At 38.1% G+C, this 17,882-nt stretch overlaps 1 protein-coding gene across 4 annotated transcripts in view; it reads left to right on the plus strand.

Annotated features, from left to right (window-relative positions):
* Positions 1 to 17,882, plus strand: part of cno (adherens junction formation factor afadin) — a 379,548-nt gene that overhangs the window by 349,548 nt on the left and 12,118 nt on the right. For all 4 annotated transcript variants that reach the window (XM_017609197.1, XM_017609198.1, XM_017609199.1 and 1 more), the window contains one exon: positions 13,350 to 15,723. In XM_017609197.1, the coding sequence (XP_017464686.1) occupies positions 13,350 to 15,723 (2,374 nt within the window). The remainder of the gene's footprint in view (positions 1 to 13,349; positions 15,724 to 17,882) is intronic.

Raw genomic sequence — 17,882 nt, forward strand, 5'->3', positions numbered from 1 at the left:
AGGTTCTATTTATGATAAAATGTCAGTTGTGTAATTCATTTTACTGATACATATCGTCACTACACACGAATAAAGGCGCGCTAGTGTCTTGACGGCAAAAAAATACGCGTAAAAAAATCTTACGAAACAAGACGCTTAGGGAAAACTTCGGCGACGAAAGACGCGAAACCTAGTTGGCGGCGAAGAAAGACGCGCAAACATAGATTTATACCTAGCCAAGGACTGTCACTTCAGCATCATTCCCTAAAACCTCTTTGGAGAATTTACATACTGTTACACCTGCAAACATAGTCGACGGCGAAAATAGGTTTACGGGTCTTCCTTGGCCATCAAATATTCTAACGCGTCTTTCTTCGCCGTCAACTATGTTAAGAGTCTTTCTTCGTTGAAGTTTTTTACGTCTTTTTTCGCGTTCAACTTTTGAGCTCGCGCCTTTATTCGTGTCTAGTGACTATATATATATATTAATGTACTTGTATAAATGTTTAAAGATTTATTAAAAACTTTCAAAAGCGGTTTAAGTGTTGTGGAGGAAGAGCTTGGGCTAAGTATAAAATCTTGGTCAGTGGCTTTTCTATGGCAGTTTTGCGGTTCTTCGCTGAAGTTATGAACATGAACCAAAATAAGTTAATACAATCGCCATTCGGAGTCGGCGTTAAACCGTGAGTCCGTTCCCTTTGTGTAACAACATCAAGGCGTACGCCACAAATCAGAGTAGAACCTTGGCCAAATACTAACATACAGTGTAAGCGCCAATCTATTGTTATTATTAATAGAAATATTGGGCTAATACCATGTACTACATTCGTATACATAGTTTTTATTTTCCCTATAAACATTCGGACTCATTTTAGAGTCAAAAAATTCTCAGTTGTAACCCTCCTTATGAGTTCAAAAAAAGATTCGGAAAAGAACATATTTCCCTTCTTAGAAGGGCACGCCAATACGAGTCCAAGTTAGGAGTCATATATGGATTTCATCGAATTACAACTCCCCATATCATTTTATGAAAAAAATATATTAGTCATGACCAGGGAACGGATTTATGGAAATTGCCTTTTTTCTGCTAAAGAGATAGAGTATATTCGATTAAGAATGTCCACGATTTAGCTTTCCCTGATTCCATATATACACATTTGATGTTGCTTTTTTTTGCCTTTTCTACCATTAAAAAAGTGATTATAGCATTTACAATTTTTTTTTTTTAAGATTAAAAAATATACATATGCCCATGCGGCTTATAGAAGCGCAGGGACCTCTTGCCAAATTGGTGTTGGAAAAATTTAAAGCGGTTTTTTCAGCTAACGTAGGCTTGGAGACAATAAGGGGTGTGGATAAAACTGTAAAAGGCGAGGAAAACGCCCTTATTTCTGATAATATGAACGTTTCAAACGTTCCATATTTAAATTGGGCTCCACTTGTGCTTGGGCTTTTCTTCGCGAAAATCTAATGAAAATGCTGCCAGAAAACTTCAAAACGCATCTTGTGGTTCAATGTTACTACAACTATACAGATTAAAGTTTTATGAGTTAGAAACTCGAAAGGATAAAATAGTCAAAGATTCAAAGTACAAATTTTTCATATAATGAAACTAGTTCATAGTTATTCTCTTTTTACTTGTAATATAAACATTTCTAAAATAAACGTATTTTTTGATTGTTCTTCGTATTTTCTGTCTTTTTTTAGTGGCTTATTCTGCTTTTTTTGCAATGCCTAGTGCCTTTTCCAGCCTTTTAGCTATTTTGTTTTGCCTTTTTTGCAATGCCTAGTGCCTTTTTCTGCCTTATTCGCTATTTTATTTTGCCTTTTCCAGCCTATTTCGTTATTTTATTTTGTCTTTTTTATAGGTTTTTAGGTCCTAAAAATCCGTTCCAGTCAGTCTGGTTTGCTGTTCTCAAAACCATATTTATAACCATGATAAAACAATAGGAACCCAGTAGCGAAAATGGTCACCCGTGACATCGTCACTAATGAGGATTTAGTGACACGATCGCACTTGCTGTGAATCCTAAACGACATATAGCTGACAATGAACTGGTGACAATGTCATGCAGGTGTACTCCTATCAGAGACTTATAACAGACAATGTCTTGCAGCGGTCACTTATAGAAAGTCCATTGCAGGACATTGTCGCTTGAATGTCATTAATGATCACTGCATGACCAAGTCATGCAGATGACATCAACGACGAAATTACCATTTATATGAAAAAGTCATGAACGACTTCTATACAAACGGAGCCCAAAGTTATTTAAGACGTAACTTTTCCCTACAAGACTCTTAAGTAACTAATACATGACATTCGCTACGGGGGTACTTTTTGCCGAAAGTGCAGTTTTCGTACATTTTTCGTATCCGGAAACGTTCAGAAAACGATTTCCATATTTGTTAGTTTTTCGTATCCGAAAAATGTCATCATCTTATTTCAAAACAGTAATTTTAAAATATTTGTTCAAACTGAACATTTGAAAACATGTATATGTATTCGTCAGAAGCTGAGTGTGCAGAGAAGTGTGCTACTATTTGTTAGCTTTCATGAGGTCCCAGGTTCGAATTCCGTCAGAAGCAACACATTAAAATTTTTTATTCAAATTAAAATAATTGCTGAATCTTAAATTTGTTTTTTGTTTGGTTTCCTGTAACTATGAAAACGGTTTCTGTGAAGCTCATAATGAAATCGTTTTCAACGAAAAATTGAGTCAGACAAATTTCAGAAAAACAGCCGAAAGCGCATCCGTTTTACAACCATTTTCGGTAGTTTTCTGCACATACCTTGATCTGAAAAACGTCCGAAAACGGAATCGGAAAACGGATGAAACATCAGGTTTTTATACGAAATTGTTTCCATTTTCGGATACGTTTCCGGATATTTTGCTGGTTGGGTAAAATTTTAAAATTAAATTGCTTGCAAACGTCAAGAATTTCAAAGATTCCTCTCAGCGGTTCTACCCAAAATGTATTCAACAAAGTGTGATTGAATTTGACATTGCTCTCAGAGGAACCATCCTACAAAGTCAAATTGAAAAAAATTTGTATGAATTTTGAATCGATTGTTTATATTTTTTGGCATAATAGTACCTTAAAAGAGAGCCTACCTTTGTTGTCAATCACACCTTGTTTAATACACCTTGCTTCTACCCATGATACAATTATTAAAGGTATTCTGCCTTATCCTGAGTTTCGCCTGAAAAAAAATTCACCCGAAAATTTGTCATCCGCCCATAGTAAAACCATGGAAACCAAAAGTAAAAAGTGAACCGGTTCGGGGAAAATTAAACTCATGATAAGGCGGATTGTCTTCCCAGAGAGTTTTGCTTCATATCGAAATTCGTGCTCCCTTATTTTCATTTTGACGCATTTCAATGTTGATTCTTTTACTCTTAGTTGGCTCTGCTTTTGGTTTTCGCTCAATTAAATTTTTATAATTAAAAGAAAAAGAAAAAACGTTTCAAATAAATTTAACAATAAACATTTTTGGTTTGTTTACTAAGCAAATGTTTATTTTTCGGCTTTTGCAAATTAAAGAATTTCTCTGCCAGAAGGTTTGTTTAAAAAAAATGCGTGGACATATATGATACATGGTGAATAGAAATATCCCTTTTCCCTTACAGTCAACCTTTTATTGTGGGCAACAGTGATATTTTTCAAATAATGCAGATCGGAGTATGCGCTCTCTGAGAAGACAATACCTGTAATTATTGTACCATGGGTTCTACTCATGATACAAAAAAATAGGTAGTTCCATTTAATGACATTCGTTGTTGTTGTTAGCCATTTGACTTCTAATAAAATTATGACATTTCATAAAATTAATGCTACCTGATCACCAGAAGTAATATGTATTTTTTTTTAAGCAGAAGATTTCATCAGTCCACTCAAAGATGTGGAATATGATGGACTAGAAAATTTGAAATAATTTCGAAAATGGTGTTGTCGAAACAAGATTTCAGAACGCATGAAGAAAGTGATCAAAGCTATATTCATTCATATTATGTTAGTTGTTTATCGGAGGGCGGTCTGTACAAGTCAACTTCCAGTTTTTTGCATACATAGGAAATTTTAAATTCAAAATTTGTTGAGCTCAATGGTGTTGTTTTATTTTATTGACAAAATATATATATTCCAGGTAATGTATGTAAGTAAAACAAAACTATAATCAAAATAAAAGCCTTGGGTATCAGTTCAGACAAGATACATGCATCACTAAGGGTTAATTCGTTTATTTATACTTTTTGACATTACCTTAAAAGAGAGCCGCAATGAGTCGTCAATCACACCTTGTTTAATACACCATGGTTCTACCCATGGTGAAATAAATATAAGGTGATGTCACTTACATAACCCCACTTTTTCTGCATGCCAATTGCGGCCATGCATTTCGGGGTAGCAGAATAAGGGCTAACAGTTTAGGATTATTTTTACTACTTTCTGGGTACTATTTCCAATACATACATATATCAGTGTGGGGTCCACCAGTTAAATGACGCTTGCATCAATAAAATATTTTTTCTGTAAACCAGTGTAATTACAGTTTCATTTTTTCGCTCAAAATAAATTATTATTACTTAATTTTTATTTTTTCGATCAAATATATTGATTTTAATAATTATTATTCAGTTATATTTTTCTACCTTAAAATTATTATTTGCATACCTTTAAGGCCACACACATATGATGATGATTAATACTTAAAAAATAAGGGCTATTTTCCGTCTTTCATTTATTCATATTAAAACAAATTAAATTGTACCGTTCTCTTTATTTAATTATTCTTAAATTCTACTAAAATTTCATATTAGCCCGCATGGAATTTTATTTGTATTTTTTTCTTAAGTTCTGAAGTACATGTAGTAGCGTACTTAGTTTTTAAATATCCTAACTTTAAAGGGAATTTTATTACGACCTTTATTTTCGTTAGCATTTTAAAATTGAATTTCTGAATTCTATCAGTTATATTATAAAATAATTATGCGTTTAAACTGTTAGACCAAAGTGCATTATCGTAGCCAACTGAGGCACTGCTCCAATAATCTGTTGGATATGTATAGTTCATATTTTATCAAAAATTTACTTACAAAATCGCAATTATTGGAAATTATCGCTCAAATTTTGCAAAGAATTTGAAACAAAGAAACAGTTACTACGTTTATACGTAAGCTATTTGCAAGTAAAAATAATTTACAAATACCTAACTCACTGTTTATTCGATGGTGAAAAATTATTTTTTAATATTGCCTGATTATAAAAAGGCAATAAGATAAGATGACCATCGAAAAAGAAAATAAACCTGCGCTGGGTAGAACCATGGTGAAATATTAATAAGGTCTTGTCACTTAGGGGGTGGTTGTTGTAATTTTGGCAATTTCGGCATATCAGCGTTACAGTAATGCCTACTCTATTCATTCCAATTTCATTTCTAGGCAAAATGGGACAAACAATTTTGTGAAAAAAGTAGGCGTAAGTATCACTTACTACGTTTATACGTTTATTTGCAAATAGCTTACGTATGAACGTAGTAACTGTTTCTTTGTTTCGGTTTTGCTTTAACTTTTCGTTATAAATTCATTGGAAAATTTGATCGATAATTTCCAATAATTGGGATTTTGTAAGTAAATTTTTAGTAAAATATATACTATACATATTTATTTGGTCTACAGAAAAATGTTTTCTTACAGACAAATGAGAATAGAACATTTAGATACATAGTAATTTATAACAATAATAATAATAAAAAGAACAGCATAAAATAGCAGGTTTGGTTTAGTTTAAACGCATAATTATTTTATAATATAACTGATAGAATTCAGAAGTGTAATTTTATAATGTTAACGAAAATAAAGGTCGTAATAAAATTCCCCTTAAAGTTAAGATATTTAAAAACTAAGTGCGCATATATGTATGTACATGTACTTCAGAACATAAGGAAAAAATACAAATAAAATTCCATGCGGGCTAATATGTCATTCTTAGTAGAATTTAAGAATAATTAAATAAAGACAACGGTATAATTTAATTTGTTTTTGTGTGGTACGACCGTGTGGCATTTAAGTTTTGCAAATAATAATTTAAAGTAGAAAAATATATCTGAATAATAATTATTAAAATCAGTATATTTTATCGAAAAAATAAAAATTAAGTAATAATAATTTCTTTTGAGCGCCAAAATTATACTGTAATTACTCTGGTTTACAGAAAAAATATTTTATTGATGCAAGCTTCATTTAACTGGTGTGGGGTACTGATATATGTATGTATTGGAAATAGTACCCAAAAAGTATTAAAAATAATCCTAATCTTTCTGCTACCCCAAAATGCATGGCGGCAATTGGCATGCAGAAAAAGTGAGGTTATGTAAGTGAACTCTCTGTGAAGACAATACCTGTAATTATTGTACCATGGGTTCTACCCATGATTCAATTATTAAAGATTTTGTAAGTAGCTTTTTCTAAAATTTGACACTCCCACCCACAGGGATAGTTTTTGGAAGCAGGAGAAAAAGGAACAGTCCAGCGCCTTTGTCTAAATTTAAACGTAGTATACGTTAAGAGCATATGGGTGTTTCCAGCGGAAGGTCCACCACGACAAAAAAAATAAAAGTTTTATATCTAACGTATTTACGGGCCGATTTGTCTGCTTTTTAAAATATATACTGGCTATGTAAGTAGAATCATCTTTGCATAAAATGGTCTTCCTAGGTTGTGCCAAGGTCGAGATATTTCGAAAAACCGTATTTATGGTCTGAGTTGGTTCGAATTTGGCGTATGTGGTTGAAACATAATAAATCATAGATTTCTAATAAATTGACCCTTAATTGGCGCTGAAGTCAAAATATAAAGTATATTCTACATAAAATACATGTTTTATTTGCGTTAAAAATTCATTTAAAAGCAATATTAACAAAAATATAACGATGGAAATTTATGTCACGTGACGCCACGTCACGTCACGTTTCACACTTGGGGTTGTAAAAGAGAATTGAAACAATTTGCATTAATTCAAAAAACTCTAAAAACAACTAGAATTGCTCCAAATCATATTAAAATAAGTTTCATGAAGATAGCCATCCACAATTCGCAGAGTTTTGCGATTTTGTAAGAAAAGAAAAAATCAACTTCCATTTTTTGTCACGTAACGACACTCTCTTTAAATGCTTATATTTCAGGACCAAGCAGTTCGATTGAGTTCATTTTTTGGTTAAATATAGAGCTAATTATGTGCTATACAATGGCCCAAAAAAGTTAAAGAAAACAACTGGAATTCCTTTTTTGTATCACTTTGAAATCGTACGACTGTCACGTGCGCCACCATGGGAATGCCCATATCCAAGTCAAAAACGAAAGCACACACTAAGAAAAAAATATCGATAACAAAAGCGCTAATAATCTTCTTCTTCTTCTTCTGATCTTTCCATCGCAGTGGGGGCCTCCCTCTTCCTCTGCTACCACCAGCGGGTTCCGAGTTCAGAGCTGGAGCGTCGGTGTCCATTCGAACGACATGACCAAGCCAGCGGAGCCGCTGTACTATGTCCATACCGTTGTAAAGCTCATACAGCTCATCGTTCCATCGTCTGCGGTACTCGCCGTCGTCAACGCGTAGAGGCCCGTAAATCTTCCGCAAAATCTTTCTCTCAAACAATCCAAGAGCCGCCTCATCGGATGTTGTCATTGTCCATGCTTCTGCGCCATATACCAGCACGGGCATGATGAGTGACTTATAGAGCGCGGTTTTCGTACGTCGAGAAAGGACTTTACTCCTGAATTGCCTACTCAGTCCAAAGTAGCACTTGTTGGCAAGAATGATTCTACGTTGGATTTCAATGCTGACATTATTATCGGGTGTTAATGCTGGTTCCCAAGTAAACGAAATTCTCTACTTTCTCGAATTGTAACTGTCAACAGTGACGTGGGTGCCAAGGCGCGAATGTGCTGACTGTTTGTTTGATGACAGGAGATACTTCGTCTTGTCCTCGTTTACCACCAGACCCATTCGCTTTGCTTCCCTATCCAACTTGGAAAAGGCAGAACAGACTTCGCGGCTTTTGTTAGCGATGATGTCGATGTCATCGCTAATAATATCAATAGCAAATTCGATAAAAACCTCGACAAAGAAATCGATGAAAACATCGATACCAAAATCGATCGAAAAATCGATATGAATCCACTTTGAGATTTTTTACAACGCTTTTATCAACTTGCAATGTTGTATTTATGGCAAACCTAGTCTGGACATCAACCTCGTCGTAGGTATCATATCAAAGACATACAATTAGAAAAACTCTAGAGATAAATGTAGCTCCGCCAGAAGAAGTTAAATATTGCGCCTAAATATATGCACTATTTATATACGTCACAGCGGAAATGGACGACGCGCCATTTCTTGAAATGAAATAAACAATGTTTATACTAAATGTGAGCAAACATTTTGCTTGCATAGTCTTCTGTTCTCTTTCACTGCAAGTTGAATTATTTTAATATCTATTGCAAAATTTTGTACAGACGAGACTAAAAAGTAGAAAATAAATAAAATAAAATAAACTTTTTAATATACAACGCTTTTATAAATAGACTAAAAAGTAGAAAATAATGTTTCTCAGTCCCACAGAATTTGTTTTGATAACTTTTGATTTTGAAATTTTAGCAAAAGTCGTTATAAACAATTAATGACATTGAAAATGAAAAGCGTGGGGCGCATGCAGTACAAAGCATATTGAACATTGGCTAACACAGTCGCGATTGGCGATCCGTGCCGGACGAACTCGGGAAGAATAAAAAGACCACGCAGCTACTGAACGACTGAGGCAGGGAACGTGATGTATGTACATCGTCAAATGAGAAGTGCCGTCTCCACGAATATCGACAAATACATTTCGGCATTTAAGGGAATTTCGTCTCTTTAGCCTACATTGAATTTCTGAAGTCTAACGAATCTCACCCATTTTGTCTTGTTGTCGCCAGCGAATTAGGAACACACATTTCTTCAAATTTAAAAAGTAAAAACTTCTCTACTAAAAATTCAAGAATGTTCTTAAAACTTGCAAAGAAATTTGGAAAGGAAATATCCCTGTTTTTGTTTTTATGAGTAGGGTGGGAGTGTCATTGATAAAATTAGAGCGAGAGAAAGTTTTTCTTACAAAACTTTTCATTATTGAATCATGGTACACACATGGTACTACATTTTGACGCAGTTCAATGTTGATTCTTTTAAAAGAAAAACCGTTTGAAATGAAGTGAGCCATACAAATTTTAAATTCATTTACCAGCAGATGTTCTTTTCCGGCTTTTGCAAATTAGATAAGTTCTCTGCAAGATTTATTTAAAAAAATACGTATAGATTAGGGATACCAATCCCGGGATCCCGGGATCCCGGTGTTTTTGACGTCCCGGAAATCCCGAAAATTTTTAAATATCGAATTGATAGTAAGAATTTGTTTATGAAATTTGAAGTATGATTTTTGTAAAATGTCGTTTTGAGTGCAATTAACAAAAAGCTTGAAACTGTACTTTTAAATTGCAGTCTGAGCCTTTTTTGAAGAAGATTTCAATGAATTTACTCATAGCGTCGCTAATGTAAACGAAACAGAGAGTTTTAAGGAAAAGTTAGATAATTTTTTAGATCAATCTACTTAAAACTTCCTCAAATCGAAAAACGAGAAACGTGCTGGTAAAAGAAGTTCAAATATTTTTTAATGGAGGAGATAGGGGTCATTATCTTCAAATGGATTATGTCTACCTTTTGGAAGTTGAGCCTAAAAGTGTTGATGCCGAAATATGTTTTTCATCAGTAGGTTTTGTATGTAAAAACTGCAGGTCAAGCTTGGAAGACTCCGCTTTGAATGCTTTGCTGCTCTTATGAAAACATTTTAAGTGCAATAATAACAACACCGGAAAAAAGGGGTGTGTGTTTTTAACCAGACCCACCTACCAACATGTAATTCCACCCGCTGAATCCGATTCTGAGATCCGTTTGACTCGTACACCCTCAAAATTTCAAGTAAATTGCGAAAAAAATGGCAAAAAATTCTCCATTCGCCATTTCTTTATAGAGTAGAATAAACATGTTTAGAAAAATTGTTTTTGTATATTTTTGTTTTATGTTTTTTTATTAATCGTTACTTTCAAAAGTACCTGGTATTTAAATTATTATTTGTGATGTATACGTTCCTCAATCACATGATTTTTTAAATACAATTGAAAAAATGTTTTACTTTAAAATTTGTCTGATTGAATAAATAAATATCGCTAGCGTAGAGTGCACAGTTGCTAAGTCCCAATTTAAAAATTATAAAGGAGAGCAAAAAACTTCGTATAGCCATTTTCTTCAAGTATTTCGCAAAACTTTGAATACAACATTTTGCCTGTTTAAAGCAAAGCAAAACTCCATACGAATCAGAGGGATTCGATCTTTATTAAAAGATTTCGAACTTTTTTGGCCTTATCGAATTTTCGGAGCTTTTTTTGGCCTTAGCAAATTTCCCTTTCATTGAATATAAACGAGAAAACATAAAACAAGGACCTTTACCCTTTTCGAAACGTTGCAATATTAATTATATCAAAATATGATTTTTCATTAAAAGTGAAGTTAGCAACTTTTCACTCTAAGCTAGCGATATATGAGTTTTACAATCAGTTTATCGTAAATTTTAAATAGTTTTATTTCATGGTATGTTTAAATGCTTTCAGATATTGAATTTTTACTCATATTCATAAAATTTATTACTCAATTTGAAGCCCGGGATAAATCCCGGGATCCCGGGATTACCTAAAAAATATCCCGAAATCCCGGGATCCCAATTTTACTGATATTTTGCCATCCCTAGTATAGATATATGGTATATGGGGTATGGAAATATCCCTTTTCCCTAGCAGTAGACCTTTTACTGTGGTAACAATGATATTTTTTAAATAAGGCAGATCGGAGTATGCGCTCTCTGGGAATACAATACCTGTAATTATTGTATCATGGGTTCTTCTTCTTCTTATTTGGCGCTGTAACCGCCTAAGCGATTTTGGCCGAGTCCAAAACAGCACGCCACTCATCTCTCTCTTCTGTGCTAACTGACGCCAATTGAAAATGCCAAGTGAAGCCAAGTCCTTCTCCACCTGGTCTTTCCAACGCAGAGGAGGCCTTCCTCTTCCTCTGTTACCAGCATCGCGGCCCGCGTTGAATATTTTCAGAGCAGGAGCGTTTCTGTCCATCCGAACGACATGGCCAAGCCAGCGGAGCCGCTGAATTTTAATTCGCTGCACTATGTCTATATCGTTGTAAAGCTCATACAGCTCATCGTTAAATCGTCTGCGATATTCGCCATCACCAACGCGTAAAGGTCCGTAAATCTTTCGCAGAATCTTTCTCTCGAAAACTCCAAGAGCCGCCTCATCAGATGCTTTCATTGTCCATGCTTCCGCGCCATACACCAGCACAGGCATGATGAGTGACTTATAGAGTGTGATCTTTGTACGACGAGAGAGGACTTTACTTCTCAATTGCCTACTCAGCCCAAAGTAGCACTTGTTGGCAAGAGTGATTCTCCGTTGGATTTCAAGGCTGACATTATTATTGGTGTTAATGCTGGTTCCCAAATAAACGAAGTCGTCTACTTTTTCAAACTTGTAACTGTCAACAGTGACGTGGGTGCCAAGACGCGTATGCTCTGACTGTTTGTGTGCTGACAGGAGATACTTGGTTTTGTCCTCGTTCACCACCAGACCCATTCGCTTTGCTTCTCTATCCAATCCCGAGAAGGCAGAACAGACGTAGCCCTTGTTTTTACCGATAATATCGATGTCGTCGGCATACGCCAGCAATTGTACGCTCTTATAAAGTATTGTGCCTGAGCGGTTCAGTTCTGCGGCTCTTATTATCTTCTCCAACATAAGATTAAAGAAATCACACGAAAGGGAGTCCCCTTGTCTGAAACCTCGTTTGGTATCAAACGGCTCGGAGAGGTCCTTCCCTATTCTGACGGAGCTGGTGGTATTGCTCAACGTCATTTTACACAGCCGTATTAGTTTCGCGGGGATACCAAATTCAGACATCGCGGCATAAAGGCAACTTCTCTTCGTGCTGTCGAAAGCGGCTTTGAAATCGACAAATAGATGGTGTGTGTCGATCCTATTCTCGCGGGTCTTTTCCAAGATTTGGCGTATTGTGAATACCTGATCTATGGTGGATTTTCCAGGCCTAAAGCCACACTGATAAGGTCCAATCAGCTCGTTGACGGTGGGCTTCAGTCTTTCGCACAATACGCTCGATAAGACCTTGTAACCTATGCTTAGAAGGCTAATTCCGCGGTAGTTGGCGCGTATGGCGGGGTCGCCTTTCTTGTGGATTGGGCAGAGCACACTTAAATTCCAGTCGTCGGGCATGCGTTCATCTGACCATATTCTGCATACGAGCTGATGCATGCACCTCATCAGCTCCTCGCCGCCGTACTTGAATAGCTCGGCTGGCAGGCCGTCAGCTCCAGCAGCTTTGTTGTTTTTCAGCCGCGTAATCGCTATTCGTACCTCGTCATAGTCAGGCGGTGGGACAGCTACTCCATCATCATCGACTGGGGACTCGGGTTCGTCTTCCTCACTACTTTCAGCGCTGCTACCATTCAGTAGGTTATAAAAGTGTTCCCTCCACAATTTAAGTATATTCTGGACATCGGTCACTAGGTCGCCATTGTTGTTCTTACAGGAGTTCGCCCCGGTCTTGAAACCTTCCGTAAGTCGCCTAACCCTCTGGTAGAATTTTCGGGCGTTCTTCCTGTCGGCCAGCATCTCAAGCTCTTCGCACTCACGTATTTCGGCCTCTCTCTTCTTATTGCGGCAAATACGTCTCGCTTCCTTCTTCAGTTCCCTATAACGGTCCCACATGGCTCGCGTTGCGCCCGATCGCAGCGTGGCCCTGTAGGCGGCACCCTTTTTCTCTGCGGCTTCTTGACATTCCTCATCGTACCAGTTTTCTTTTGGGCTCGCTGAAATCCAACTACTTCTTCGGCGGCGGTACTTAATGATCGGGAAATGTGGTTCCACTGCTCGCGTACGTCGGATTGTTGAAGAGTGCTCTCAGAGAGCAGGTGTGTGAGTCATGGGTTCTACCTTCCTATTTTTTTATCATGTTTATAACAAAAGAAGGACTCAATGTAGACTCCTAAATTCTGAGCATTCAGAAATTGTTTGAAGGGTTGTATTATAGATTTTAAATACTCGTATTTTGACAAATTAGATGATAAATCCGTCGGTTGCTTTAATTATTCGACTGTGAATATTACTTTTATAATTGTTTAAACCACGTTATATATACATTTATTTAATACTGTTGAGATTAAACGTTGTCCTTTAATTTATTTTTTATTCATACAGACCACCAATGCAGTTACATTCAACAATGAATACGTACAATGGGAATTCTCACAACGGTCCAAATCCAATATCTTCAGCAAAAGGGACCGCGTCAATGCATCACCCTGCATTTGTATCACAACAACAGCAGCAACTGCACCATTCATCCATAACTTCCCCCTTGGGATCTAACATGCCGCCGACCCGTCCAACATCCGCCTATTATCATAGTGCCTCCAACGCCAATAGCAGCGGAGCAGCACCGACAAGCAATGATCAACTGCAACAGCACTTGGTCTCTCAACAACAACAATTTACACACCACTCACTTAACATGAGTGCTAGCAGTAGCAATTTGAATAGTGGCAACATGTCAGCGACAGCTCTGCAACAATACCAACAGCATCAACAACAACAGATTTTATCAAAAATGGCGCCACAATCCTCACTAACGATGGGAAACCGATCAAGGAGCACTCAGAATTTCAATCGCGACATGCAGAATCAACATAGTCTGCGCATGCAACAAATGATGGCGCCTTCAATGCCAAACATAAGTAGCGCATCCCAGCAGCAACACATGTCAGCTAGCCAGAGTATGCAGAATGTAAATATGAGCGGTGCGGACCCTACACTAGGGTACCAAAATGGCGCTGGAGGTGATGGTTATATACAGCAGCAACATTCACCTGCCGGGCAGACGTTTCGTCGCAATCCATTAAACGAGTTCATGTCTCAGGGCGGTGGCGATGGAACTCAACACTCTCCACATATAATGCTGCAGCAACAGCAAAACTTTATTTCGTTACCCCCGAAACCTGGTAGCTTGCAGAAAGTGTCACCTACGAAGCAGCAACAACAGACTCAGCATTTACCACCCACAGCTCCGAAGCCGCAGACGAATCGAATACAACAGCAGCAATTCATGCAGCATCAACAACAACAACATCAGCAAACTATGTACCAGCAGCATATTGAGGATAAGCCACCGCTACCACCGACGGCCACGCATCCGCTTTACAAACCGACGCAACAAATAACACCTGGTATGAATTATGTAGCCAGCACTTTAGACCCTCCGAAAGGTGGCTATGTGCCTGTATCCTCAACAGCACCATTACAAAACCAGAAAAACTTCTTAGGGACCAATCCTTGGGAGCGTGAAGAGCGCGAAAAGGAAGTGGAAATGCGGCGTGAACATGTGCGTCAATGGCGGGAGCAACAAATCGCCGATATTTCTTCCCTGCCACAAAGAACGCCACAGCAAGAAGAGCAACTCAAGACTCTTATACTGGAACGTGATTTTGAGCGGCGAGCTCAGGAGGCAGAAGAGCATGAAGATGAAAGTGAACCATCGTACGAAAAGGAGAGCGCACAAGAAGTATTCCGCCTTCAGACAAACAGCATACAAATGCCAGTGACTAACTTCAGACAAACAGAGATAAAAACCTCGTCTGTGTTAGATAATATTGGCGGAGGTACCAACAGCACGACCGGCTCTTTGGAGGAGTCGCCTTTGTCTTCGGCGCGCAGTTCAGCAGCTGTCGTATCGGATGCGGCGTCCGTGCTTCAGCAGCAGCAACCACCTCCTTTGCCAAGCAACCCACCGCCTGCGACAGGAGTGACCACGGCAGCAGCTACACAACCTAAAGGCATTTTGAAGAACAATCGCTACGATGGGGCCAGCGGCGCCGCACCATCCTCGCCATCCAAATCTCAAAAATCGACGAGCTTTGCTGATGATCGACACTTGCAATCCGAACACCCAATATCAAGTTTGGCCAAAAACTTGTCACATATATCAATCAGTAATTCCGTTTCAACTGGCATTTGCTCACCTACAACGCCTACTGTAGGTTCTTCAACACAGAATACAAGTGTCGACAGTTCAACTGTTCCACCGCCTCCCCCGCCAGAGCGCAATAGCTCTTATCTCGTTATGTCACAACAAAAATTACGCAATTCCTCCATCGGTCTTTTAAAAACAGCTACGAGCAATTCTGCTGATTTACTTAACCAGAACCAAAACTTGGGGAATAATTCGAATCTATTGAATAATAATGCCACCATAAATAATAATAATAACACCAATAGTTGTAGTTTAAATTCGTCCACGTCAGCAGGGACTCCTGCTGGCGCAACAATAAACAACAACATCACCACTAATAACGCGCAGTCCTTAACATTGGAACTATTACCATCCAGTTATATGGGCAACAGTAGTATGTTGCTACGAGATAACAAACGTGTTTCATTCCATAACGAAGAGAACAACTACATAGGGGCAGCTCAGTCGTATGGAACAACCGGAACAGGGTCATCTTCTGACATGTACTCCATGAATAGCGACTCCCAAATTCCTCTAGATCTGGATGCCATACTCGAGGATAGAAACGTAAGTTTATTAACGTATCGGACCGTGAATTTTTGAATTTCAAGTTCCTTTCTAAATTTTGATGATTGGGAAGATGTTGACGTGTATTGTGATGCCGTCTACTTCTTTATATATAGAATTCCAATATGCGCGGGTTTCTTAATACTTCTCATAGTTGATCGTGTTGCGGCGCAATAGTTTTTACGCCCAAAATCAAAAACGACTTGAACAATTAGTTTCAGAGTTAATTTTATTTTCCTTTCTCCCTTATGAACTCTAAGCGAATACAAAACCTGATTTCAATAGGCTCAGCTTAAATAGTGCTTTTTGATACAGTTAGAAGTGGGTACATAAATATGCGAGAGAGATTATGTATTCAAATAAGTACTAAAATGAACTACATAGTTACAGCATGTACATACATATATACATATGTATGTTAATATTTGTTACATATAACTACATACTTCGCATGGAATAGCGGATAATATTTACGTACATACATGCATATTTCAGCTTAGTAAATTCACTTACAGTGGGTCTAATACACCAATTCAATCAAGAAATTTAACTTTAAGAAATATTACAAATCATATAGAAACAATACAATGAGCATACATGATTGCACACTTTTGACTGCAGTCGTTTTAACGCCATTAACACCGTTAATTTCCAAAGAGCTTGCTAATCTGGGGAGTCTCAACATTCTAGCTAAGTAGTCACACATCAGGTGAACTGCGATGCGGAGTCTAGCAACGCGCGCGCTGGGTGGTACCTACCATATGCATCCTTCAGTAATATTACGGCAGTTTCCAGGAACACTTCCTTTACAACTTTCGATTTGCCGCTCGTGCATAGCACACTATTTTGGGCTACGCTTTCTTCAGTACTTCCATTCCCACCACTTGATTCAGCTGCAGTTTGTCGATGCAGCAAAGTATGATGAGGATGACTACAGATTGTACACTTCGTAGCGCGGCATTGCTTAAACCAATGACCCTTTTTTAAACATAGAATGCAAAGTCTTGCGCTTCGCGCAGCGGTATAGCGCTCATGCGGATTCATTTGAGCGAATTTATGGCACTTGAGCACATCGTGATCGCCTTTGCGGCAAATAGCACAGCTCACCTGTTCCACAGCCAGTGATGTCGACCTCTTCGGCTTCCACAATGAGGACTTTGGCTTCGCCCCCTGCTGCTTCGTATCACTGCGATCGCCCTTTGCTTCACGAGCTTCTAAAGTTTCACACCTTCTGGTCAATATTGCTGAACACTCTGCCCACGATGCCATTTTTGTGTAATCAAGAGCCTCTTCCCATTTAGCTTGAGATTCCGAATCTATTTTGCCCATATCTAAATATATAATGAGGGCATTCGTAATATTTTCATACGTGCCGAGTGACAACATGGCGCTTAAGCGCGCATTCGTCACATCAATTACCTTTCTTAAATGATTGGCGGACCCTTTATCTACCTTTTGCATCTCGAACAGTGCACCAATGTGCTCCGCAAACATCAGACTTTTCTTATCAAAACACGATTCAAGCGTTGCAGTGCCTTTGGGTAGTTGTCGTCTGTTTCATCGAAATCGGCGATTGTTGAAAGTGCCCTTTCGCCCAAGCTGTCTTTCAGAATAAGGAATCTCTCACAATTGTCCAGTGTTTCGTCTTGGTGTACCATCTTCGTAAACAGCGCCATAAATTGGGGAACTCTGCGTATTTTCCATCGAACTTTGGCAGCTTAATCTCACGCCTCAGGCGTGATGTGGGCGCAGCCATAGAATTGTTGTGTGCTAATGTCATGTCAGCGACTGATGACCTTCGCTTCCCTATCAATGCCATTGCGCTCAATTTAGTACTCACATACAGTTCCTCAATTTCGCCGGCCAATGTTGTGTTCGCCAACCTATCAGATTCTGGACTGATTTTATCGATGTTTGCTTGCACTGCTAAAACCTGTTTGAAGTAAGATTCCAATATCCCCAGCCTGCACTCCAGTTCCTCCACTGCTAACGTGGCACCCTTTTTTATGAGTAGGTTTTTGATTCGCGTGATGTTCCCTTTCGTCGACGCTCTCAATGACTTCAACTCCAGCAGCCTTGCTGTTGACCCACCGACCGCCGTAGCTTCTTCTTCGCTCGAGCTCATCGCGTATAAATTTTTGTTGGCTAATCGCAGATTA

Source organism: Rhagoletis zephyria, unplaced genomic scaffold (assembly GCF_001687245.7).
Source record: "Rhagoletis zephyria isolate East Lansing unplaced genomic scaffold, Rhagoletis_zephyria_1.1 Rzeph_scaffold_00199, whole genome shotgun sequence".
Classification (NCBI taxonomy): domain Eukaryota; kingdom Metazoa; phylum Arthropoda; class Insecta; order Diptera; family Tephritidae; genus Rhagoletis; species Rhagoletis zephyria.